General features: G+C 43.4%; 1 protein-coding gene across 3 annotated transcripts in view; it reads right to left on the bottom strand.

The window, feature by feature from the left end:
* Positions 1 to 6848: 6848 nt before the first annotated feature.
* The window catches only part of PLXNA1 (plexin A1), a 531430-nt gene continuing 511471 nt past the window's right edge, over positions 6849 to 26807 (bottom strand). For all 3 annotated transcript variants that reach the window (XM_082265085.1, XM_082265087.1, XM_082265086.1), the window contains 7 exons: positions 25910 to 26013; positions 25032 to 25128; positions 20265 to 20455; positions 16324 to 16493; positions 14187 to 14399; positions 13612 to 13762; positions 6849 to 7712 (listed from right to left, as the gene is read on the bottom strand). In XM_082265085.1, the coding sequence (XP_082121211.1) occupies positions 7617 to 7712; positions 13612 to 13762; positions 14187 to 14399; positions 16324 to 16493; positions 20265 to 20455; positions 25032 to 25128; positions 25910 to 26013 (1022 nt within the window). In that variant the 3' untranslated portion in view covers positions 6849 to 7616. The remainder of the gene's footprint in view (positions 7713 to 13611; positions 13763 to 14186; positions 14400 to 16323; positions 16494 to 20264; positions 20456 to 25031; positions 25129 to 25909; positions 26014 to 26807) is intronic.

Raw genomic sequence — 26807 nt, 5'->3', positions numbered from 1 at the left:
TGCAAAGTCAGACCAACCGTTACATAGTAGTGGAGGTTGAATAAAGACAATAGTCCATCCAGTTCAACCTGTGTAGGTGTGTGTGGACGTATTCATTTCCCACACCCCTGAATGTTTTGATCTTGGAGATGTATGTCCAAGTGTCTTATAAAAGTAGCCATACTCCCCGCAGTTACTACCATTTGTGGTAGAGTTCCACAATCTTGTAGCCCTTACTGTGTATAAAAAAAAAACCCCTGCGTAGCCTAAGGTTAAATCGATTCTCCTCTAATCGCATTTTAGGGCCTTTCATCCTCTTACATTCGTTGCGACTGAATAGTTTTTTTTCTATGCTGATGAATAGAACATACAAATGCACAAGTTCACAGGCAGGAAGGGAGCATCTCCTAGGCAGGCTCTTTAACCCCTTAGTGCTAGCGCCTCCCAGCCCTTCAAGGGGTTTCCGGTTCCAGCTTTATGATCATGTGACCGCCGTGATTGGCTGTCACATGATCGGAAAGCTCCTGATCACAAACAACATTTTGGAGCTTTCCGTTTCCTCCGGGATCACGCCCTTTGGTGCGGATTTTGCAATATTGCATGCAAATATGCAACTGCTCAGCGCCAAGGCCCACCCGCCGAGAGGCCACATATTTGTGTGCTGTCGGGGCCAATGTTTCACTAATAAAATCACAGCTCCCCACCAAACAGAAGATTTTTTTGGTACATGTACCCCCAGGGCAGCACCCCCCCCCCCATTTGTTAATCATATTTACAAAATGATTTGTTACAGTGCGCTTTGGTGCTCTACAATGCACACGTTAGCAAGTTGCCATGATAATGATGTGTGCCTGCAAAAAGGGCAAGCATTTTGGAGTCTTGTGGGAATTGCACATATGTGAACGGGGTTAAAGGTTGCAAATTGACACTTCAAGTGGAAAAGGTTGCAGCCCCCCAACAGAAAATGCTTACCCTATCAATGGAGATCTTCCACCACCGCCAAAATACGTAGGAAAGCTCCACATGCGGATTCGGTAAAACAGACCTTTATGCTATTTGCATACATATTTTTTTTTGCCAATTTGGCAAGCAGTCTCCCTCGATCAGAAAAGCACACACAGGAAAAATAGACACCAGCTGGTTTTATTTAGCAAAAATGTTTAATCTCTTTTGTGATGCGAGGATTTTATTTACAAGTACTAAATCTGAGCAACATTAAAATAGTAAGATATTTACAGGGGATGGCTCAGCGGGGAGAGTTTTTGTTTGTTCGTTTTTTTTTTTTGCCAGACTGAACTCAGCTACTGATCCTATTGGCTGCAGCAATGGAGGGGTTAATTGGACAGGTATGCTAGATAGAGACTGAAGGGAGCTGAAGAGCAATATAAATGGTCTGAACAGCACTGTGGGGGTTCAACAATAGGAAAGCCTCTAAAAAAAAATTTAAATTCAATTCCAGATAAAACCTTTTCAGTTGTAGATAGATTGAGGAAGGAGTTAAACCTTCTCTTTCAGGTTTTTCATTGAGGTCTGTGACCCTGCTAGGGGGCATTTCATATAATTTCCTGTCCGTGTGACACCAAAAGGGCAACAGGTGTCACTGGGACAGAAGGACACAGCAACAACAAAATCTGATGTCCCTCAGCCGGGATTTTTTTGTTACTCACTGTAGGATCCCTTTTTTTGAGTTCATTGACGTACACAGCTCTACAGAATCTTGACCTTAGGGTTATTTTGCCACCTATGGTCAAGTTTAGAAGAGCTGTGTCCGTCAATGAATGCAGGAGAAAATTTGATTTTTTTTGTTACCTTGAAATCCATTCCTCTGAGCTCACTGATGGGCATAGCTCTTCTGAATCTTGACCATAGGTGGCGAAATAACCATATGGTCAAGATTTTGTAGAGCTGTGTCCGCCAATGAACGTTAGAGAAAAATACTTTTGTGTCATCTGACGCCAGTGGGGAGATTTGTCCTCGCTGCTAGTCACCACAACAGGAAGTGTGAGGAAATCTACCCAATGGGTACAATAAAAAAAAAAAAAAAAAAAAAAAAAGACGTTGTGACTCTTCCCCAATCTATCTACAGCTTTAGAATGTTTTAGCTGGACTTGATGCCCATAATTACAGGAGAAGTCGGTACAAACACTGCAAGACTGTTAGGCCAAAAACCAAAGCCCATAGGTTCTACTGCAAGTTGATGAATGCAACTTAAAGCCAAGAGAAGAAAAGCCAACACTCAATGGGGGATATTTAATAAAACTGGAGCACTCTGAATCTGGTGCAGCTGTGATTGGTAGCCAATCAGCTTCTTCAATGAAGCTTTGACAATAAAACCTGGAAGCTTCTATGCAGAGCTGCACCAGATTTTGCACTCTCCAGTTTTAGTAGCCACCCCAAAAGACCAATTCTGCGTCATGGTATTGCACATATCATTTTGAGTGGCAAAGCAATGCACAGTTTTACAAAAAGATAAAACTCTTTAAGTGCCACACTATATTAGGAATACAATAAAATAAAAAAAAATGATCATATTAAAGCAATGGAAGTATAAACTGTCCTGGTTACTAAACTAACGAAAGTCCTTTGGGTGAATGGCAACATTATTGCAATGTACATACCTAAACCTAAACTCATATTTAGGTTGTGTCTAGAAACAGGTGTCTTATGCCTCGTACACACGCATCGATAATTGGCCGTGAATTTTCGGCCAACGTCCGATCGGCCGATTTTCGGCTTGTTAGTATCAACAAGCCGAACTTTTCGGCTGAACAAAATCTGGTGTGTAGGCTATAAAATTTTTGTTGGCCGTCAACAGAACGGCCGATTTTCCGTCAGTCAGTACAGATTTCGGCAGACAAAAATCTGATGAGCAAAACTGGGCATGCTCAGAGAAGAAAAAACACACGGAAAGTAAACCAGCACATGACATCACTTCTGAAGTTGGTTTTTGTTGGCCGAGAAAATTCGTGTGCAGTCTAGAGCACATTTCAACCAACACAACAACACTGGACAAAAGACGGCCGATAATCGTTGCGTGTGTACGAGGCATTAGAAACGTGTTGTCTTGTTGCAGTTATCTCCTTACAGATTGGTTGTGTCTAGTCTGTGCAGTTCTTGGAACCACTTTCCATAGGATACTTCTATATGTCCAGATTATGGGCAAAGGCAATTTTTATTTGCCGATAACCTATGTGTAATGGCACTAGTCAAGGCTTTTTTCCTGGTCATTCAAATTCAGAATATAACCTTCATTTTTCTTCTCAACCATGCTAAAGTCAGGCAGGGTTGTTGAACAACTAAATGATGCTTTTACCTAACAATTATCTTAAGATGGTTCAAATCTTGGCCGGTTCTGCAGGGACCAGCCAAGATTTGAACCATGCGGGCGGGCTGATTTTACTATTGATCGACTTGCGTACAACCAGCATGTCGCGTTTTTTTAGGATGTGATTATGGTCAGCAGCTATAGCTGCTAGCATCAATTACTATATTCTCCTGGCAAGGAGGACTCCCATCATCCCCCTGGGAGAACGCAATAGCACTGCAGGAGGGATTCCCTCCATCAACACTGACTGTGTTGATGGGGGGAATCAAGTGATTTTCTTTCTTGCAACCCATGGTTGCAGGAAAGAAAATCATATCATCTATGGCCTGCCTTAATCAGTCACTTGCAAATCCATTTCTTTTTAAGCTGAAGGGTGAAGTCATCTGTTAACTTGCATTTGCCCCAAGAGACAACAAGGGTAGAGCCAGAAAATATTGAGCAAAATTCTCTAGATGGTCAATGTAGAAAAAGAACTAAAGCGATAAAGGGACTCCATTTGATATTCCTAACCTCTCTTAAAGCAGATTGCTCCCTTGTCAACAAAGAGCGGAAAGTTCCTCCTGTGTATCCAGTAAACAGATGTAAGAAGAAGCCAACTTACATGCACCGGCTAGGGATTTATTACATTTAAAAGATGCATAAAAGCTTCTGAACGTTTGATGTTTGTTTCCTTCTAATCGACCCATAAATCAGACAGGCAGAGAACTGTCTGCAGACAGCCCAGCCATCCTCTTGACTGTGAGGATGGATGGGGTTTGTTCTACAGGATAGTACAGACAACTTAAAAAGACAATTTTGAGTTGCAAGTCTACCCTTTCATAAAAGGGAAAACATCACTGAGTACAGCGGGGACTGGTTTTACCTGAACGGGAAGAAGATGGTGGAAATAACTCACTTGGGTGGGTGAATTATTATCAGTAACATGGAGAGCATTGAATTATCAGTAGCATTCTGCTTTTGGAGAAAGTGGATGGGCAATGGGGAAGAATGGTCTTCTGTCAATGACTTACTGACGTGTGGAATGGTCTTCTGTCAATGACTTACTGACGTGTGCCTGTTAGGGTTATGGGAGACTATTTACTGCTGAATATCTTTCTTTAGGCTTTTTACCGTGAAATAGGCACAGGTCATCCCTTGAAACATATTCATATTGTACAAAGTTGACATAGCCACCAGGAAGGAAATTTCAAAAATTTACACCATGGAAGCAATAGTCACCTTGGACCTAGTGACAGCATACACCTGTTTCTAGAGATGGCTAACCAGTCTGCCGGTGGTTTTGTTATCTTAGCACTGTACTCAAGTCTGCAACAAGGGTTGCAAAAGGGTAACTGTTGGCCAGGACAGAATTACAGTCTGTAGCTTAGGGAGGTGGCCATTTTGTATCCTCAGCCACTAAGGTACGATTAGTGGACAGGAGGCAAGGCATAGTATCACCTTGGTAAGAAATAAAGATTAAAAAAAAGAAAAAAAAAAAGAAATGGAAGAAGCTGATAATTATATTGTCTAAAGCTGGACAAGGCAGTGATTGTAAAAAGATGTTATTGCTTGACGGAGTTATCCAAACTCCAGCCACCTTTTGAGGTAGTAGAGGAGGAATTCTGTAAAATGTATGGTTTTAAAAATATCAGACTACTTTTAAGTGGGGAAATTCTATGCAGTGAATTATCTGCTCTATAGGTCCTATAGCTGGCATTTTATTTCATTTTTGTGTAACCCGTTTTTTTTTTTTTTTTTAGTGGGCTGCAGGTTGCCCAGTTAGATAAGTTGAATTAGGATTGTTGGACAAAGTGCCTGCCTTTATTTGAATCTAGAATCATAGCAACACACTGGAATATTCTAAAATAGGGTTTAATTCCAAACATCAATTAGATATACCCAACCTGGAATACAAGATTAGCTTAGACTCTAATATTGTTGGGTAAACCCAATTGAGGTTTGGAATAAAACATTAGCTTGGATGCGAATATTGTTGGGTATACCAAATCAAGCTAAGTTTTTATTCCAAACATCAATCTGGTGTACCCAACAATATTAGAGTCCAAGCTAATCTTTTATTTCAGGTTAGATATATACTCAATTGATGTTTGGGATAAAACCTAAGCTTGGACTGGAACATTGTTGGGTATACCAATTCGATGTTTGCAATAAAACCTTACTTGGCCTCTAATATTTCAGTGTGATGCTTTGATTATTTAATTATTGTCTTTACATCCCGAGTTACTGCGATAGTTCTTTGGAGCATAGAAGCTCTCCACTCATCACTTTCATTACTCTGATGCTCCACAGGGACATCATCAGCACAATATACATTTTGAGTAACAAAGTATCACTCACCATTTCCTTAAGATTCTGGCACCATCAATCTACTCTCTAAAAATGCCTGCCTAGGCAGGAAGAATCGCTGATTTGCTTCTAAGAGGGGTTTGGCTTTCTCTGACTTCAATGCTTTCTGACTCAGCCAGTAGCTTTCCCCACTTCCCACCAACTGTATACAGATATATATGTGGCAGTATGGAAGAATGCCACCTGTATGTGAATGGCAGGCATCATTTAATTGCAGCACTGTGCCCAAGCTGTCTCAGACAGCTGGTAGGACTGGCTCCCAATTACATGATTAAGGACCCCACGAAAAAGGCTGGCACGAAGTACTAAAGTCATTGGATCAGAGTTACAGTCAGGGCAAAAGCATATTCAGAGGCGGGGGCAAAAGCATATTCAGAGGCGGGGGCAAAAGCATATTCAGAGGCGGAGGTCGACAATGGTAAATTGGGTAAGCAAGGTATAACAATGACTCAAAATAAGGACTTCATGAATTAAACATATCCTTTCAAGATTTTACAATCCCGTATGTGTGATTAATCAGAAATAAACAGTCTTTATTGATCTGCAGTGGTTTGCCGACTCCTCCCATTGATTAGACAAATGTTGTGGACAGGTCAGGGACATAACCTGCCCTTGCAAGTTATAGTTGGAATACTCAAAAGCAGCTCTGACATTAAACCTCGTCCTGTCAATGTTACATTCAACAAAAATTTTCAGGGGCGTTCCAAAATATTTACTATGACCCATCCTATGCAACAGTACAAGATCCGCAGTGCTCAATAAATTAACAGGAGATTAATAAACCAAGTGACACTTTGGTACCCTGTACCATTCATTTGTCCACAGATTCTATAGTTTAATGCCCACGTGGTTGTCTACTGCAGCAAAGCATTCTGGGATTTGCTTTGCTAGCCAATCTGTATTATGTACAGTCGCTTAACAGGTGCCGTGATTCTGAATGTGCTTCCGTTAGCCTTAATAGATTTTTTTTTTTCTCTTTTTCTTTAAATCTGAAACATATCCAACAATAATTGTAAAATAAAACTCACAATTCATTCCAAAGTAACATACAGGGGTTTAGTAAGAAACTTGAAATGCGTTATATACTCTCTCCATCTCTGAGCACAGGACCCCCCCTCCTGCACCTCCTTTTCAAAACGGGACGGTGGTTTGATCCTGTTCATTCCAGCAACTTGCAAAAGCTCAATTTTTCCATAAATTCATTTTTTTGCATTTTTATTCACTAAAACAACATTGAAATGAAACATGGCACATAATATAGTCTAGAAAAATATGAAAGGTTCTGGAATAATTTTGTCCTTCTCGCTGGGAAATCCATGGGACACGCTTGAAGCTTTTCTTCCGTCTTCCAGAACGCACTTAAACCCTTCAAAGATTTTTCTCTCCTCAATTGCTTTTTTATTTATTTTTATTTTTATTTCTGTAAAAACCCCGAAATTTCAATAAATTGTGCAAATATAGCAGTTTAACACTAGGTGGCAAAAAGCCAAAGAGAGAGAGAGGTTGTTCTTTCTTTTTTGAGGGCGGATCGGCTGCCTGTCTATGCAGGGGAGGGAGGAGGTGGGTGAAAGTCTCTTATGCCTTCTAGGTCGTTGTACAAAGTGCAGTCCTTCCATCTTCATCCATTTCCTCCGCCATGAGCACCGTCATCCCCTTGGAACAGGCAGCTGTTGTGGTCTTAAATCTATATTTTAATTTGTACTGAACTTTAAGAAGTCCGTAAAACTGTTTATAAAGGATTCTATGTCATTCTTTGAAATGTTCTCTAAATTATTTTATGTACATGTAAGCTTTTTTTAATTTTTTTAATTTTTTTTTTTGTTCATGTGTTTCAAGATAGTTCCAGAACAGTTCTGCAGTCTGTCGGTTTGTCAAGGCCACATGCGTTGGGAGTGTGGTCAAGTTTTAGCGGTCCCTCGTTTCACTCCGTTACTACCAAGACCCTGGAGAGCGGCCATAATGGACTTCAACTGCTCTGCGACATTGTGTCGATAACTTGTTCCAATTTACTTCGTAGCCGCTGCCTCCTCGCTTGTTCGTCTTTTTCCAGCGCGGTTAAGATCTGCAACAGGAACATTTAAACAAATGTGATTTTAACATAAAAGTTACTATTAATTGTTTTTATTACTTTTTTTTTTTTTTTTGAGAGTGCAGGTATTTAACAAAATAACTGTGCACAACAGAGATCAGCTGAGGGTACCACATGTTTCAAGTAGAAAGGAAAAATAGGGTGTGCATGTATAGACCGATAGATTAACATTCAACAAGGTTCGATGGGGAGAATGTAGGCTGCAGGGGTTCTGTGGCCTTAAAGCGGAGTTCCACCCTGGGAATACTTTTTTTTAATAAAAATACCCCCGGGACAGTCAGGGCTAGTACATTCCACAATGGCTAGCCTCTGATCTGTCCCGGGTTGCACTTACCTTTTAGGACAAATACTTACCTTGAAAAAGTATTGTCCAGCGCTGCCATCTCAGGTGTGGGCAGCTTGAAGCCAGCGTGATCCTCTTCTGCGTCCTCTTCCATCTTCTTCGGTCCCACGATGCACTGCACCGGCCCCGCCGTCACTTCCGATGCGCGCGTCATCCCTCCACAGCTTCTGGGCATGCCCAGAAGCTGTTTAGAAGGGAATGACGCGCGCGCCCCGGAACTGACGCCGGGGCCGATGCAGGCGCAATGATTCCTGGGAGCGATGACGTTCAGCTCCCAGGAATCATTGCAAAGCCAGGAAGTGACGACGGGCCGTGGCCGCCGAGGGGAGGAAGAAGGAAGTAAGGTAAGTATATTTTTCTTCTCTACGAGGTAAGTAAAAAAAAAAAAAATGCGATTATCCATTTGTTTTTCAGGTGACCCGGAGCGAGAAGATGGAGGTAAGTATCATTTTAGGGTGGAACTCCACTTTAAAGTGATTTAAAAAAAAAAAAAAAAAAAAAAAACTTTACAAACATTACACCTACCTGCTCTGTGTATTGGTTTTGCACAGAGCAGCCCCGATCCTCTTCTTCTCAGGGCCCCCACCATCGCTCCTGGCTCCTCCCCCCTGCTGAGTGCCCCATAGCAAGCCACTCCCGAGCCACACTCTGCTTGACACTCCCAGTGCGGCTCGGTCCCACTCCCTCCTCACTGGCTGATTGACAGCAGCAGGAGGCAATGGCTGCTACTTCTGAGCCAATCAGAGAGAGAGAGAGTGCACAGCTATGCTGCTCTCATGCACAGTGCTGGATCGACATTGGGTTAGGCAAGTATGGGGGGGATATACACAGAAGATTTTTTACTTTAATGCATAGTATGCAATAATTTAAGAAACCTTCTGCCTTTAAAGTGTTTCTAAAGGTGTGAAGATCACCAAGAGAGACACGCATGGGGTGCCTGCCTGCAATCCCTTACAGCATTCACACTGAGCTGCGTGCACGCAGGAGTTACATCATCCCCTGCTAGCTAATCAGAACAGCCAAAGACGAGAACCCATAAAAACCACGGGAGAAGATGCTTACGAGGGATATCGTTGGCATTGGACCGTTGGAACCTTTGGCAAGTATTTGTACCTTTAGTTCAACTCTAATTCCAGAGATGGGTCTATGTCACTTGAGTTTATGGTAAATAGTAAGCAGTACGATGCATAGCCCACATTCCCTGTCTCCCAAATGGAAACTGGGAGAAAGTGATGGTGAGAAGATACAAAGTCAACCAACACGTTGTATACCTACATGTAAAGACATTTGTATAATCATATGGGAAGATCTTTGTTCAAATGAATGGTCTGGCAGCAGAATCACTTTTTGAAATGCATCTGACCGGAGCAAGTTTCTGCAAGTTTCTGAAAACTCGCCCTCCTCCTGTATATTCCTACTATATGATCTGACAGCAGTAATCAGCACTCCCCCTCCAACTGCATAATCATGTCCTTGCTTACTCCTAATTGCTGCCCCTTTTGACATTTGGTGGCTGTCACAACACCTATTACTGACTCATAAATTACCAATACAATTATCATCATCTTAATAGCAGGAATTATGCCTGTGTTGATGACACTAAATATGAAAGTTCAACCAAGATAAAGAGGACAGTCTGACGGGTGGAACTTGATAACATTTTTTTTTTTTTTTTTAGTAAACTAACGAAGCGAGATGAACTTCTCGGGATTGGACAATGTGTTGTGTTTATATCTGTATCCTCTTGTAAGTCAGTTCACACTGACTGTACTGAAAAGAACTAGAACTGGATATACACTGCAATGCGTACTGTACCAGCATACCCAATCCCCTTTAATATGACCCACAAAAGTCCAGTTCCTAGTATGCATGCACTCCAGAGGAAGACATTTAGAGATACCTGCTTCTTGTACATTTTCTGACAATTTTTGAAAGCTAGATGGCTGCAGATTGACCTGATCATGTATGCATATATATATATACCGTATATACACATACATACACACATATATATATATATATATATATATATATATATATATATATATATATATATATATATATACACACACACGCACACACTCTTGCATAAAGCAGGTCAGTGACCAGACTTGGGTCTATGCCTCTCATCCAATTCATTAGTAGCATATGTCCACTAGAAAATACTATGTGCCTATACCCATTAGGTTTGCAGAGTATGTACTGGCCATAAATATTGCAATATATACCAACAAAGAATTGTTGTTTTATTCAAACATTTACTTTAACAATGGAAGGTTAAATCAGCCCAACTTCCTAAGGCTGCATTCACATGTCAGCCTATGGAACGCGGGCAGAATCGCCGCAATTCCGCCCCCAATCCGGAAATCATTGCAAATCGTGGGACGCCTGTGCGTTGCCCGTGATTTGCAATAGCACCCCAAACGCTGAGCGATGTTGCCGCAATTTTCACCTGCTGAATCGCGGTAACATCGCGCAAAAAAAATCGCGGGGCGCAATACGCTCCAAAGAAGCTCTTGTACTTTTTTGGGCGTAATGCGTCCCGCAATTTTTTTTTTTGCGCGATGTTACCGCGATTCGGCAGGCGGAAATCGCGGCAACTTCGTTCAGCGTTTGGGGTACTATTGCAAATCACGGGCAACGCACAGGCGTCCCGCGATTTGCAATGATTTCCGGATCGCGGGCGGAATCGCGGCGATTCTGCCCGCGATCCATACGCTGACATATGAATGCAGCCTAAAGGAGTTGTAAAGGCAGAAGGTTTTTTTTATAATGTATTATATGCATTAACATAAAAAAGCCTTCTGTGTGCAGCAGCCCCCCTCATGCTTACCCGAGCCCCATCTCTATCCAGTGCTGTTGCAGGAGTGTCTAAGCTGCCTGGTGGGACCCCCCCCCCTCCCCCCTCATTGGCTGAGACACTCAGTACGACGCAATTGGCTGAATGATTTTGATTGACAGCAGCGGGTGGCAATCAGGAGAGAGAGGGGGGCTGGGAAGGGTCACAGCTCTGTTTCTGAATGGACACAGGGAGCTGTGACTTGGCTCAGGTGCCCCCATAGGAAGCTGCTTAGTGTGGGGGCACTTAACAGTAGGGAGGGGCCAGGAGAGCCAAAGAGGGACCCGAGATGAGGAGGATCCAGGCTGCTCTGTGCAGAACCAACTGCATGGAGGAGGTAAATAGAACATGTTTGTTATTTAAAAAAAAAAAAAAAGAGAGAATCACTTTAAATCTCTCAGGGATCTCAGAGACTTCCTCACCAGCATTTCTAGCTCTGCCCCTGAAGGAAGGTCTTGTACTTCCTGTTGCATCTTCTATAATATACACAGCTCAAAATAATTAAAGGGACACTTTTTAATCTGAATATAGCATCAAGTTATTTAATCTCCTGGGATATTGATCTGGTCAGTTAAGCAACAGAGGGGGTTGTTAGTCAGTTTCAGCTGCTTTCATGCTAATGAAATCCACAACAGGTAGATAGGCAACAATGAGACGACCTCCAAAACAGGAATGGTTTTACAGGTGGAGGCCACTGACAATCTTTGTTTCCCTTTTCATCTTTTCTGACTGTTTTTCACTAGTTTTGCATTTGGCTAGGGTCAGTGTCACTACTGGTAGCATGAGGGGATACCTGGACCCTATAGAGGTTGCACAGGCTGTCCAACTCCTCCAGGATGGTACATCAATACGTGCCATTGGCAGAAGGTTTGCTGTGTCTCCCTGCACAGTCTCAAAAGCATGGAGGAGATTCGGAGAGCTGGACTGGGCCGCAGTCCCTAACCCATCAGCAGGACCGGTATCTGCTCCTTTGTGCAAGGAGGAACAGGATGATCACTGCCAGAGCCCTACAAAATGACCTCCAGCAGGCCACTGGTGTGAATGTCTTTGAGCAAACAATCAGAAACCAACTTCATAAAGGTGGCCTGAGGGCCCAACGTCCTCTAGCGGGCCCTGTGCTCACTGCCCGGGACCGTGGAGTGCAATTGGCATTTGCCATTGAACACCAGAATCGTCAGGTCTGCCACTGGCGCCCTGTGCTTTTCACAGATGAGAGCAGGTTCACCCTGAGCACACATGACAGATGTGAAAGGGTCCGGAGCAGCCGCGGAGAACAGTATGCTGCCTCTAACATTGTTCAGCATGACCTGTTTGGTGGTGGGTCAGTGATGGTCTGGGGAGGCATATCCATGGAAGGACGCACAGACCTCTACAGGCTAGACAATGGCACCCTGACTGCCATTAGGTATTGGGATGAAATACTTGGACCCATTGTCAGACCCTACGCTGGTGCAGTGGGTTTCTCCTGGTGCACGACAATGCCAGGCCTCATGTGGCGATAGTATGCAGCCTGTTCCTGGATGATGAAGGAATTGATACCATTGAATGGCCTCCCACGCTCGCCTGACCTAAATCCATTAGAATACCTCTGGGACATTGTTTCAGTCCATCTGATGCCGCTAGGTTGCACCTCCATCTGTTCAGGAGCTCAGTGATGCCCTAGTCCAGATCTGGGAGGAAAATACCCCAGGTCGCCAGCCGTCGTTTCATTAGGAGCATACACGGACGTTGTCAGGTATACATACAAGCATGTGGGGCCATAGAAACTACTGAGTACCATTTTGAGTTGTTGCAATGAATATTCAGCAAAATGGACTAGCCTGCTGCATCATTTTTTCACTTTGATTTTCAGGGTGTCTTTTAAATTTTGCTGATAATTTTGATTTCCATCAAACAATGTGCCATCCTTTCTTTCCTAACACATTACCCAGTCCTTATTATAGATATCCAGCATGATATTTTTCCCCATTTAGATCTGATGTGTTTTCAAAGTGCTTCTTTAATTGTTTTTTTGAGCAGTGTATATATGGCCTAGACCAAGTCACCATATGTGGCTACGTCATCCCAAACGAGTGCGGTCGGAGTCTGCTATTGCTATCCTAAGCGAGTGATGAGACCGCAATGTTACTTGGTGTATTTGTGACACGAGTACAGCGATTGAATTTAATTTAATTAACGTACTTCACCACCTTCTTTCTAACGGAGTCACTTGGAAGTTGAGGTGTGCTCCTGGGTGTCTACCAGGAAGCCATCGGATGATCATACAACTAGAGCATATTTGACCATTTATAATTTGAAAGTCCCTCCTATCTGGTAAAAGGCCTTCTGTCAATGGTGTTAAATGGTGGTGGAGTCTCTTCTTTGGCAGGTGGTTGCACATCCCGCTAACAGATGAACTGTGGCTATTTGTATGCACCTTTTTAATTATTGGAGGGTTTGCGGGTGCACATTCACCTATGGTATCATTTTTTAAATAGAATTGTTTACACATAGACTATTATGAACTTTGATTTATAGCCTTATGTTTACATTTTTTTTTTTGCTTTAATGTTTAGTATTGTTTTATTATTTAATATATATAACTCAACCAGGCACTGGAAGACCTTTCATGGCTATGGCAGGAAGGCAGGGTCAGGAACTCTAAGACACTAAGGACAATTGTTTTTATAGATCCCACAGTTGGTGCTTACCTCGTCTCTGTACTTGGTGATGTAGTTGTATATTTCGTGTAGGGCACTCATGCTGTTGAACTGGCTCAGGTGTAGCCTTGATTGCTCGGCCAGGTATGCACTCATATCCTGGTCGCTTATTACGGGCATTTTGGCGATGTCAGCATAATACCTGAAAGAAGCAATTATAACATTTAGTCAAGATTGAGATGCCTGGCCTATATTATTATTTATTGGAGGTACTTGTATAACGCCATCAACTGATGCAGCGCTTTGCATATATACTGTTCATTCACATTAATCCCTGCCCTCAAGGAGTTTACAATCTAAGATCCCTAACTCACATCCATACATACACATACTAGAGTCAATTTAGACAGGGGTCAATTAACCTATCATAATTAACCTATCAGCCTGTCTTTGGAGTGTGGGAGGAAACCCACACAGACACAGGGAAAACATGCAAACTCCAGGCAGGTAGTGCCATAGTTGTGATTTGAATCAATGACCCTAGTGCTGCTAAGCAGAAGTGCTAACCATTTAGCCACTGTGCTGCATATATTATTATGATGTAACATCCCTAAAAACCCACTTACCTCTCCACCCAGCTCTTGTAGTTGGGTATGTCCTTGGCGTACAGCAGCTTGTTACTAGGGGAATCTTTGCCCAACTTGTGCTCTGACGTAGAACAAGAGTCCATGAAGGTCTGGGCAACCACCGAGAGGCAGGCATCCGTGATGCTGTTCTTGTGGATGTCGAACACAAACTGAGGGTTCTTGATGACGTTCACCCAGAACCTCAGGGGTAAACTGAAAGAGAAAATCATATTTAAAAGCGGAACTTTACATAGAACAGTTTGATAACAAATAATGATCTTGAACAAAGGAACGTACATTCATTAAAAATTATGTTAACAAAATAAGTGTATGCTTTAAATTGCTTCCAGCATTGTCCCATTTCTGATTGCTGGAGGCCACCATTTTGTTGAAGCCCAGAGCAGTCACTTCCTTATTGGAAACTCTCGCCCTCTCCTTGGTCTCAAAAACTATATGTTGCTTTGTTGAAATAAAAAATGGAAATTTCATGCCTTGATTGTATGTCTTGGCTCAGACAAAGAGGAAGGCTTTTACAATGCTGAGGTTCACAGGTTGTCCATTAGGAGAAGGGAGAACATATCAGGGAGATAAGGTAAGATACTTTTCTGTAAGTTTAACTCTTTCTGTCTCCCTGGCAGCAGAGTTTGTCCTGTCACCTCTCCTACTTTTCTTTTCTCCCTTCCTAATTTATGTTCCTTTTCAGTCTGCCTCATTCCTGTTGCTTTCCTCCCCCTTCAGTAAATCTTAAAGCGGTCAGCTGATCGTCCTCTAGTGGCTCTGATTTTAGGCACAGTGCCGAGAGTAGAGAGCAACTGAGCATGTGCAGAGCAGGGAGAGATTGCTGGATTTTACACAGTATAGAAATTTATTTTTAATGTTTTACATAGCTATAACTACAAAGGGGGCCAGCCTGAAGTGATCGATCAGGACTTAACTTTCTGACTAATGTTCCACTTTAAAGAGCTCCAAGCTAATGAAGTCCAAGAAATAGGACAAGTCAAAAGTCAACACAATTTTACTCTAATCTGAGTTTTTAGGTTGCATTAGCTCTGCTTGGATCTGCAACCTTCCTCTATCGGAAGTACAGAGGGCCATGCCCGGAACCAGGACCTCCTCATTAGTGCCGCCCATCAGTGCCCAGTGTCTAAAAATTGGCCTGGGCAGGAAGGGGGAAGTGCCCTGTATTGAAGTGGTTAAAAGCTTCAAAGTTTGATGAAAGCTCTGCAAATGCTTAATCAACGCTTGATGTTCACACTGCTCTTGAAAAAGATGAAGCCCGTCTGAAACTGGCCTAAGGGTGATGATGAGCATTTTGGATGGTGAGACTCATTACTGAGCTGGGAGATTGCCAACTTATTAGAACATTTCTCTGCAATCGGGACTTTATTCTTTGCTATAGAAGATTCCCTTCATTATTTACATGAGACATCTCCCCATGTCTAGGCAGCCCAAGGCCATGTCTGTTTAAGTTCAAAACTTAATTTTTTTTTTTTTCTTAAAATCACAACGCATGATTTATACAGTAACACCTATTGTATCACTTCACTGATGAGATCAAGATGTCCTCTTGCAACCTGGCTAATATCTTTCATATGTTCATTCAGCGACTCCTGGATGTCATTGGTAATTTCCCAGGAAAAGTAAAGTCGCAGTTCGTATCTACTGATGGTTTAAGATAAGTATATATGCATTTCCCTAGCCACTGCTGCTAATTGCTACCAGCCACTGAACCACAGAAAAGCAATTTATCTGCCATATTACAAATGTCATATGTAGGGATGTCCCGCTGGCTGGAAACAGAGGGATTACTGGCAAAATGCAGTCAGCGCATCCGGAAAGCAGGGAGGGGAGAGTCCCAGCTGTATTACCAAGTAAAGGTGAAAGAGGATAAAGCGGGACTCTGCCTGAAGAGACACTGAGCTGGAAAGGAGGATCCCACAAATATGGTAACCCCAAAGCAGCTAGGACTGCAGGTGCTACAAGATTAAACTTCAGTTCAGGGATTTCTATAGCACCTGGCTGTAACCTATTACATAGGTTTTATTTGAGCTTATGAACCCTATAGAGATCACCGCCTTGGGGCAGTCACCAGTCTCCAAGCAGCATCATAAAACCAAAGTGAAGGACGGCCACTTACCAATTGCTTTTCCATGTGTGTCGCACATCGTAATCTGTGATTTGGTGCTTATCCGCCTGCTCATCCAGAAAGTCGAACATATATTTGATGGCGAGAGGTAGTGCGCTGCCGCGGTGTGCCGTGCTAAATATGGTCTCAAATAAATCATCTACGAACTTCTGGAGAGTGCCCTGGAGATGGGAAATAAGAACCATGAGGATCCACAGCAATGAGATCACAGGATACACCTAGAGCAACCAAATAGGAGGCTGCAGTTATTCCCAAAGAACATAATAGGGAGGGAAGGGAAGGGGTGTTGTTTTTTATGATACCTGCAGCTTCTGCCCTGATGATGCGCAATGAAGCATGCATGTCATCAGGAGGCCAACTGCAAAAACCCAGAAGAGACACTGGCCTTCTGATGTCATGGATGAAGATGATGGCGCACGATACAGTACACAACAGGACACTACTGCATCACTGGGCCTGTATGTGTTTTGTTGTCTACCCAGCGAGAAAAGTAAGGGTGGATAGGGTTGAGGGGATGTGGGTGAATGAAATTTCTCTATAGGATCTACCAGGACACAGGGATATGGCAGCCAATTTGGTTCTACTGGATCTATGAGAGAATCCGGTAACCTGGTACTTGACAGTAAACTGCAGGCCTTATTAAACAGTAGGATGGAATACAGCCAACGTCGTCAACGTGGTTTAGACTTTGTTGGCTGTATTCCACCCTACTGTTTAGAAAAGCCTACATTTTACTGTCAAGTTCTGTGTTGCCGGCTTCTCTCATGGACCCAGTGTATCTAAGGCATCAGAAACCTGCGCCTGATCACTGGTAGTCAAGCCAGTGAGTATCGAGTATTTGGGAGGTAGTAGCACTGCACAATAAATCTGTCTTCTTTGGTTCTACACCTTTCCATGGAGCTTGTCTATTTTTTATGACTGCATTGGTAAGTTCGGTTGAGAGATTGGAGTTCGGTGTGGCAAGCTCAGCGATTCAAAACTTGACTGTGATACTTAAAGTGTTGGAAAGGCAGAAGTTTTTTTTTATCCTAATGCATCAAGATAAAAAAAAAAAAAGACTGTGTGCAGCAGCCCGCCTCAGCGCACTCTTCCCCCCCCCCTCCCGCCCAATACTTATCTGAGCCCAATCTTCATCCAGCGTTGTGCACTCGGCCATCCAGGACTCTCTCTCCTGATTGGCTGAGATAGCAGCGGTGCCATTGGCTCCTGCTGCTGTCAAAGTCAGTAGGCCAATCAAAGGAGAGAGAGAGGGGGTGGGGCCCTACCCCGGCTCCAAGTCTGAATGGAAACACGGAGCTGTGGCTCGACTTGGGTGCCCCCATAGCAAGCTTCTTGCTGTGGGGTCACTCAAAAGGAGGGAGGGGCCAGGAGAGCCGAAGAGAAACCCGAGAAGAGGAGGATGATCTGGGCCGCTCTATGCAAAAACACTGCACAGAGCAGGTATGTATAACATGTTTGTTATTTTTAACAAAAAAAACCTGGCACTTTAGTATCACTTTAACACTGCCACGATGTAACTTCTTTACCATGTAAGTTCTGATGAGCAAAGCTTAGTGTTCCAGATGGCAAAGCTTAGCACCACCCATCCAAAATTCATTAAAACCCACATATAAAAAAATCAAACAAAAGTCATGACTACACTCCCTACCCTCCGACGAGGCAGCAAGCTTTGAGGTGCACTCCGAACATATTTCAGAAAAGTGTTACAAATGCGTGCTTGCAAGAGTAAACAGTACCATCCCCAGGATGCCTTTACATCCATCTATAAGTCGAAATGGCAGCAATAAGGCTTTTTATATTATCCTTCCCTCGCAGAGATAAAATGCATCAGAATCCACAGCAAGGGAATAAAAGCATGTATTTCCTATGGGAGCACTACAAATACAACGGGAATCCTTCAGAATACGCCTAAATATTTCCTCCCGCGTTCGCAATTAATTTTGTTGTTGCGCGAGCAGATTCCCCGTAGACTTACAAGTTATTACACTCGTGGAGACGTTATGTAGCGAGGAAGATTTGCTGAAGGTTCAGAGTCCGCAGAAAAGCTCATTAAAGGAAGAATTAATCTTTCCTATAGCCATTAATATCCATAAGCAAGCCGTAAATACCGCTCCCTGTTAAATAAATATATATCCTGCTAACCGAGGCCCGAAACGTATGGAGACGAGCGGATATAAATAACACGACGATATTTACAGTACCTGCAATTAATGTGGGTTTTCATAATGTCTTAACAACGGCTGGGGGTTTATTGAAACAACCTCTTATGGATTCCTTTTTATTCATATACGGCCATTACGAAACAATAGCGGTTAATTTGTGTCATAACCCATCGATTTGCTGCTGTAAAGCCTGCAACTCCCTCTCTTCTGACTTCCTTTCTGCTGATCCAGGGAAGCGGCTAAATTATAACGCCAATCACTGCCATCACCGGGGCACCGTGGGAAATAGGCTGTGCGTTAGCCGGAGGACGCAGGGGCCCGCTTCTGCTTTGTCAACAAGAGGGATGCAAAAATGTAATCAGTCTGCTTTCATGACAGCCGTTTTTTTTTTTTTTACTGGAGCTTATCAGATCACTAGGAATTGAGGCTATCACTAAGAAATATTTACATTGATTCATGAGGTCTAAGCCTCAGCAATGGTCCTAATTCATTGTATAGGTTCTCATGCCTCGGTGATAGGCCTAGATCTCTGTGGAGAATGTATACCTCATTCATGGACTGGTTCTTATCAGAGTTCTTTGAAATGATGGCCCTAATTCCAAGCAGAGTTCCTTATACCTTAGTGATAGGTCTAGACCCTTGTGAAGTTCCTTGTGCCTCGGTGATGGCATTAGATTGTAGCAAACATCCTTGTGACTCAGTAACTGCTTTAGCTCCTAGCAGAGTTCCATGTACCTTGGTGATGGCCCCGGAGGACATCTTTGCACCTTGGAGTGATGGTCCTAGTTCCTACAGAAGTTCACTGCAACTTAGTGATGGCCTTAGTTCCCAAAGAAGTTTGCTGCACCTTAGTGATGGCCCTAGTTCCTAAAGAATTCCACTGAACCTCAATGATGGTCTTAGTTCCTAAAGAAGTCCACTGCACCTCAGTGATGGCCCTAGTTCCTAAAGAATTCCACTGCACCTCAGTGATGGCCCTAGTTCCTAAAGAATTCCACTGAACCTCAATGATGGTCTTAGTTCCTAAAGAAGTCCACTGCACCACAGTGATGGCCCTAGTTCCCAAAGAAGTCCACCGTACCTCAGTGATGGTCCTAGTTCCTAAAGAAGTTCACTGCAATGACTGCACCTCGGTCATGGCTCTGGTTCCTTAGGAGGTCTACTGCACCACAGTGATGGCTCTAGTTCCCAAAGTGGTCTACTGCACCACAGTGATGGACCTAGTTCCTAAGGAAGTCCACTGCATCTCAGTATCTAGGGGTCTAGATTTAAAGAAGCCCACCACCCTTTAGCTTAAAGCAGAGTTCCTTGGCCCCCAATTCCTAATGGGGTTCCCTGTACTTTAGTGATGCCCTGATTTCACAGTGGGTTAATGTTGTGCAGATTTATGAAATCAGGAACTCGGTACGTAGTATTTATTATCAGAACTCTCTTCTATATTGTGATGTAATTATGTCTATTGTGAAAGCATTTCAATGTAGCCATTCTGGTCTAGCTACCTGTAAATATGTTGATAGACATTCCTTCCAAGGCAATAAAAAAAAAATAATTGGGGAAGCTTTTTACCCTTCTGTCTTATTGCTCCTTTTAAGGTAATTTTTCCACTTTATATAACATTTATATAACATTATCGCTGCACTAAATTCATGTTACCCAAACTACAAAGGTTTTTCCTTTATACTGCACTACAAGATAATTGTAAATAATTACTTTGGGCAAGAAAACTGATAAGGGTCAGAACATTTTTTTTTAATATATATTCTCTCTTACCTTTGTTGCCAATAAGCGGGTGAGATAAATTTCAGACACCATCTTGCTCCCTCTGTCTCCCTCACGTTGGTCTAGGTGATCGTGATTCTTGACTAGGTGCCAGAGCTTTGTACCGCTTTCCAGGTCTGGGGTGATCATAGGGGTTCGTGAGCGCAGGCTGTCGGGGCTGGACGCTGTCCGTAGCATGCTCTCTGTGGAGAAAGAGTTCACAGAGTGAGCGTAAAGAATTCCTAGATGCACCTTTACAATCCCCACCTCTATAGCTATGGAGGCATCACTTCCCATCCTAATTAAGCTTCATGTGGTGTCATGATCCACTTCAATGCTGCCAACCCATTACAATAATCACAATCCTCCCCTCGCCGTCTCCATCACCTTCCACCGTCTCACAAATATCTGAATAATCGTCTGTCTGCAACATCTAGTCTTCATTTTCCATTCCATCTAGCCCACATTTTAGCTGTTATTATCTATTTAGCTTACAGTCCGTGACCCCATCTGCAGGAAAATGGTTTTTCATCTGAGTTCCGTCACTGCTGAAACATGGTGCGGGATGGAGATAGACTGTGACAGAAAAAATGAAAGAAAAAAATGTACTGAAATAAAAAAAGTGTGGCACACATGCGGAGGGGGCACAGCCATTCTGTAGAATAATTCAAGACTGCTTATGAATTTCTTGAGGGGATCAGTGTTGTCAGTAGCGCACGAGGCAAAATAGGTTCCCCATTCCAAGTCAAATCAGGCCCCACTGCTATCAGCATTTGAGCCAAAAGACACGCCGAAGGACCACTGCCAAAACAAAGCCGAGCCACTAGGTGTGCCGCATCCAAAGAGGCATCAAACGATAAACTGCAGCGCCTGGACCAGCTGGTCCGCCAGCTCAACAAAGGCAGGGGGAGCTACTCCCCCTTCAGGTCGCAGTGCAAAATCCTAGCCCATTCGGTTTGTCTGTGACACCAGGGCTACGGTGAATTTTGGCCTCAGTGCCGAACCAGGCAAGGTGTACATATTGTGGGCCACAGCCTCTGCCTTCCTGTCAGCTGGGTCCTTAAAGGCCAGGGACTCTTCAATCGGAATCGAGGTTGACTTGTTAAATCTGGAAATCGGCGGTCCACCACCGGTGGAACAGTCAACTCCTTAAGAAGGGATTTCTAATAGGGGTATCACCTAGAAAATCGCTTAGGGACCTCAAAAGGACGCTTTGGTCGTCCCCAATCTTTAGTGACGATTCTGTCAAAATAGGAGGGAAAAGGGAACACCTTTTCCGCTCTGGGTGGCTTGTGAGTGCCAAAGGGAACCTGCGCCTTTGTCGCAGCTGCGTCCTCCATCTTTAAGGTCTCATGCACAGCTACAATCAGTTCATCCACCAGCGCCTCTTCGTACATGGTTGCAGAAGAGGAGGAACCCTCCTCACTATCTGAAGATTCAGGGCATGCGGTCGCAGACATTGCAGGGTGACCCACGTCCGCAGCGGCCGAATCAGGATCAGAGGAGACAGATGGGGCAGGGGAAGGCGGGGGGGGGGGGCTTTTTGCCAGCCCCTCGCCCAAAAGCCACCTCCACCGGGACACAAAGGACTCCAGAACCGCATTCAGTGCATCGATGGATGAGATCCGACTGTCCCATGGAGGGGCCCACATCCACCCCAAAACCCTCCAGGGAGAGAGGGAGGGACAGTTACTCACTATACCAGGAACCAGACGGGCACCGCTCCAGACAGAACCCCTCACCATCAAAATGGCTGTCGGCCAGGAGGAACGCTGCAAATCAGGCTGAGACCCGGGTCAAATTTTGACCTTGCGAGGCGTTTAACTCGCAGGCCAGCCACCGGCTATCTCGAGGCCGACCAAGCGCCGAGCTGAGGTCTGCACACGCTTGCTGTCCAGACTGGGATGACCACTGAATCTAGATTATCCAGCCCAGTCCAGCAGTTGATTGTAGATCTCACAGGAAGAAACCATGAGAAAAAAAATCTATCTAAAAATAAATATATTGCCAGGACCAGAGATACCAGCAAGGAACTAGGTCCTTACTCCTGACTAGGCAGAAAAAAACTGAGTACCTATAGCAGAGAGAGGGAGTATACCCCCTGGGACTGCCCATAGGCATAGCCAGACTTTTTTTCTGCCTAGTGTCCTACTCCTGAAGGGGGCAATATAACCCAATGGTTCAGAAGATCAGGAGCTGTGTCCGTCAATGAACGAAAGCGAAAATGTATTTTTTAATAATTTTATTAGCCCTGGAGAATTTGGTCAAGAACAGCATTATGTTATAATGCAGCACCTTTCTCTAAAGCATTCAGGACACGTTTACCACCAGAGAGGACCTGTGATGTCACATGACTGACAAAAAGAAAAAAAAAAAAGGAGGAAAAAAAAAAAAGGTTCAAGTCCAAGTGATGTCACCAACTCCTTGTGAATTTACTGCAGCCCATCCAAAATAGTGGCTCATCATATATAATGGTCGCTGGTGAAGTGCACGGCTGAGCACGACACTTGAAACAAAACGGAGCAAGACCCTGGAGAGGAATCAGTTAAACAACCCATAAATGGTTCGTTCCAGCTTCCTCATCAGAATCCGGTCTTCAAAGGATCTTCCAGCAAAGCGTTAGCTGCGTTTAATGAACAGTTCCCAAAAGCTTTGCGGAATAATGTTTCATTTCTATGCCGACCCGACCCCCCCTCCTCCCCTTCTCCTAAACGACACCTACAATGCAAATTGAGGAGCTGAAGGCAGCCACTCGTTCCAGCTCTGACATTTCAAAGCTAGTTATGTGCGATAATTAATTTCAGCATCACTATCAACTCCCTTTGATTTGAGATCGCTTCTGCAGCTTTAATTAGTGACTATAAGGACGGCATTCGCCTGACCTCCAGACAAGTCCTTTATTATAAAATAAACAGAGATCAGACGCCGGCATCCTGCAGTTCGCGGCAGAAAACAAAAAAAAATAAAAAATCGCCAGTATTTTTTTTTTTTTTTATGTGGCTGACAAAAGCGGCTTTGGGAACCCTGACAGGCGTGCGACTCTGCAAAGCAGCCCGGCCGACAGCCAATCAGAAATTGCTGTGCTGCTGGGTGGATTAAACCACTGAGACAGATCAGATGGGAACAGAAAGGAAGTGAAAAGGGGATTACCATACCGAAAAACTAGATTCAGGAAATAGCGGCACTGTGCAGATTTATAATGTATTGCAGAACGTGAAAATAAAATTGATAGTTTTTTTTCCCCTGCTGAGGTTCATATAAAATGTACAGCAGATACAGTGTGTGTATATATATATATATATATATATATATATATATATATATGAAAAATATATCCCCCCCCCCCTCTTCTCTTTTATGGACAGTGTGGCTTAAAAAAAAAAAAAAAACTTGGAAAATATTATTGACACACACACACACATATATTATATATATATATATATATATATATATATATATATATATACATACACACACACACACCCACACACAAATATATATATATATATATATATATATATTTTTTTTTATTATTTTTTTTAATCAGTTTGGAGGCCCTGTCACCTTACTAATGGTGCTTTTCCACTGCATGGAACCGAACGGTTCGGCACGCTTTTGTGCTTTTCCACTGCTGGTACCGCATGGTATAGTGTCGGAACGGTTCGGTACGGTACGGCGGCGCTTTTCCACTGCATGGAACCGAACGGTACGGTTCTGAAAAAACAGTACCTACTCGATTGTGGTTCCAAACGGGTACCATATCCCACAATCCTTTGCATGCAGTCACTACTAGCCACTGATTGGTCAGAGAATCCCACCCACCCCGTTGTTATCCCACCCACTTAACTTTAGTACTACTTTAGTGGAAAAGCAAACCTATACCGTACCGTACCGAACTGTTCCAACACCTTACCATGCGGTACCAGCAGTGGAAAAGCAAACCGGGCCAAGCAGGGCCGAGTAGAGCCGAGCCGGTACTTGCAGTGGAAAAGTACCATTATTTAGAGCGATAGTCCTGAGCAGTCAAATGGCAGAAGGGGCGATATCATGGCTTTTTCCTAAACTCTTGACACCAGGTGACATGGGGTATTTTGGTGGCGACTGTGAAAGGGGAAGGAGAGACGAGAAGTGGTAACCATTAAACATTCAGGAGTGGGACAGAAACGGATACTTTACCCTGAATGGTCTCTTTAAATATAAAATATTGCTTAATAATATAAGGGAGTTTTCTATCCAGCCACAGAGGTGGCACGCTAATCTCCTTATCATTTGCAATCTCTCACTGTCAGCTGTTCTGAAAAAGGACTATTTACTGAATCAGTCATCATAGCGATCCTACCTATGAGAGAGATGGCTCAATATGAGGCTTCAATCATCCGAAAGGAGCCTCAAAACACGCAACACTGAAGCCTTTTTAGCTAACCCATGTTGCTCTTAGAATCTTCTCTCATGATTTTTTTTTTTTTATTTTAACAAAAAAAACCCTAAACCATTATAATTTCTCTTACATCTCTCCAGAATTCCAAATCAGACATTTCACACACATACAAAAATAATGAGAACTGAACCCAGGCTGAATCGTAATTAGCCAGCTATTTTGGGGGAAATAAAATGAAACACAAATAAATCCATTTTCAGTTTGCTTTAGTTTGGCTAGCGATTAGAGTTGGACGACAGTGGGCACCAGCTCTTTTTCCATATTCGTAACCTGTACATGGTGCAAGAGGTGGCACAGAAACTGCTCTGTGGCACATCGGTTCCATCTGGTCATACACTTACCGTATCTGCTCAGAGACTTTGTAAACGTTGAGGAATTTGAGATGTTATAAGCAGAGTTCTGTTTGGGAACCAGTGCAACCGAAGATCCATCGATAACCTAAACAAGGACACAAAGGCTGAAATTAGGAAGATGGCGAATGCAAGGGGATGTACAATACAAGCCCACCCACAACATTTAAAAACACACAAAATAATTTTTCATTAAATGCCAATATTAGGAGCAAACAATTAGCAGTGCTAGGATAAGGTCTTTGAGCACCCAAGGTGAAAAGGCTAAAGTGTGCCCATTTTCCTGCTCAAGTACCCATGGCAGCTCCCTTTTCTGCCCACCCCTCACCCCAGCCCTGCCTATCAGGTACAGTTTTCATTTTGTAATCTGCAACAAAATACACAACAGCTTGTACAATAAAGGCTATACTGCTTCTACATAGCTAGGCCTCAAGCACACTGGACGTTATAAAAATGCCAGTAGCATTAGCTGTAGAAAGCGTTTTTGCAGTAGTGTATTTCAGCATTTTCTGGCATTTTTCAGCGTCTTTTTCCAAAATGATACTCTCACAAAAGCTTATGGTTCAAAAACGCTGAATAGCTGCGTTTTTAAGCTTTTATCAGTTAGAGCGTTTTTACAGCTCAAACCCCACTAGTTTTGGGTTTTTGTTCCAGCCAGAAAACGCCACTGCCAAAAACTTCTGATAACAGCCTATCTGTGCATGGACACATAAGATAACATGCTGGCGCAGTTTATTAGCTGCAGAGAAAAAACGCCTGACGCCCAAAACCGCAGCTGTAAAAACGTCCAGTGCCCTTAAGACCTTAGTGTCATATAGTTTTAGCAAATCAAAATGGCTTCTTGGCAATGGCAGAGGAAGGTCATTTACCTGATAATGAGCGAGAGTGTTGAGGCGCTTCCAGTCGTTGTCTATTTTGGTTGTCACATCCTCATCCTGCAGTATGATCCTGGCCATTCTGCCTTGGCGCCATTCTGCCAAAAAGATGCACCAATAAAACATCAGCTGCAGAACATGTACATTACTAATGTCAGCAACTAACAGGATTTAAACCCACTACTATGGTACACTAGCCAACCAACCAGCATTCAGCTATTAGTAGGTCGTGTCTTTTGCTTTTACTATATGTATGAAAGTCCAAAAGGTTTAGTACAAAGAACAGTTGTGCTCTGTCACTTTTCCCATTCGGGGCCAATCAACACTATTAGAAAGCCAACCCCCCCCACCCATAGGTGTGCGCAGCCTATTGCATTAGGGTGTGCACCCCAAAGTTTAAATACACATGCATGTGTTTGCCTACATGTACATGGCCCTAATACATTACTCTCCCTGCTGGCAAAGTGAAAAAGAAGTGTGTGGCACTTCTCTTATGGCAGAGCAGGTCCGAGGGAGATCTTTCCCATCTCCTCACTGGCAAACAGAGCGATAATGCTAATGTGCCCTAGGTGATTAGGGTGTGCCCAGGCACACCCGTCACACCCTGTGCGCACGCCTATGCCCCCACCCCCAACCGTCTTCACACTCCCTCCATTGGACCTGTGAGTCCAAAAATTGTGTAAGCTTCATGTTTTAGCTTACAAAGGGCTAAAAGCATGATATTCCTCCTTCTCAAGACAGCATTAGTGCATGGTGATTGGCTGGTAGTCTCAAGTATGAGAGATGTTATATTGTACACCTCTCATTTGGGAATGCTAGTTATCTGGCTGTCAATGCTTTCAGAGACTCTGACCCAGCACATATGTAGACATTGCATTTTGCACACTCATGT

This window comes from Pelophylax lessonae (genome assembly GCF_965119305.1).
Source record: "Pelophylax lessonae genome assembly, chromosome: 8".
Lineage (NCBI taxonomy): Eukaryota > Metazoa > Chordata > Amphibia > Anura > Ranidae > Pelophylax > Pelophylax lessonae.
The sequence above is the reverse complement of the archived record's forward strand: the minus strand, read 5'-3'. Positions and strand labels throughout refer to the sequence as shown.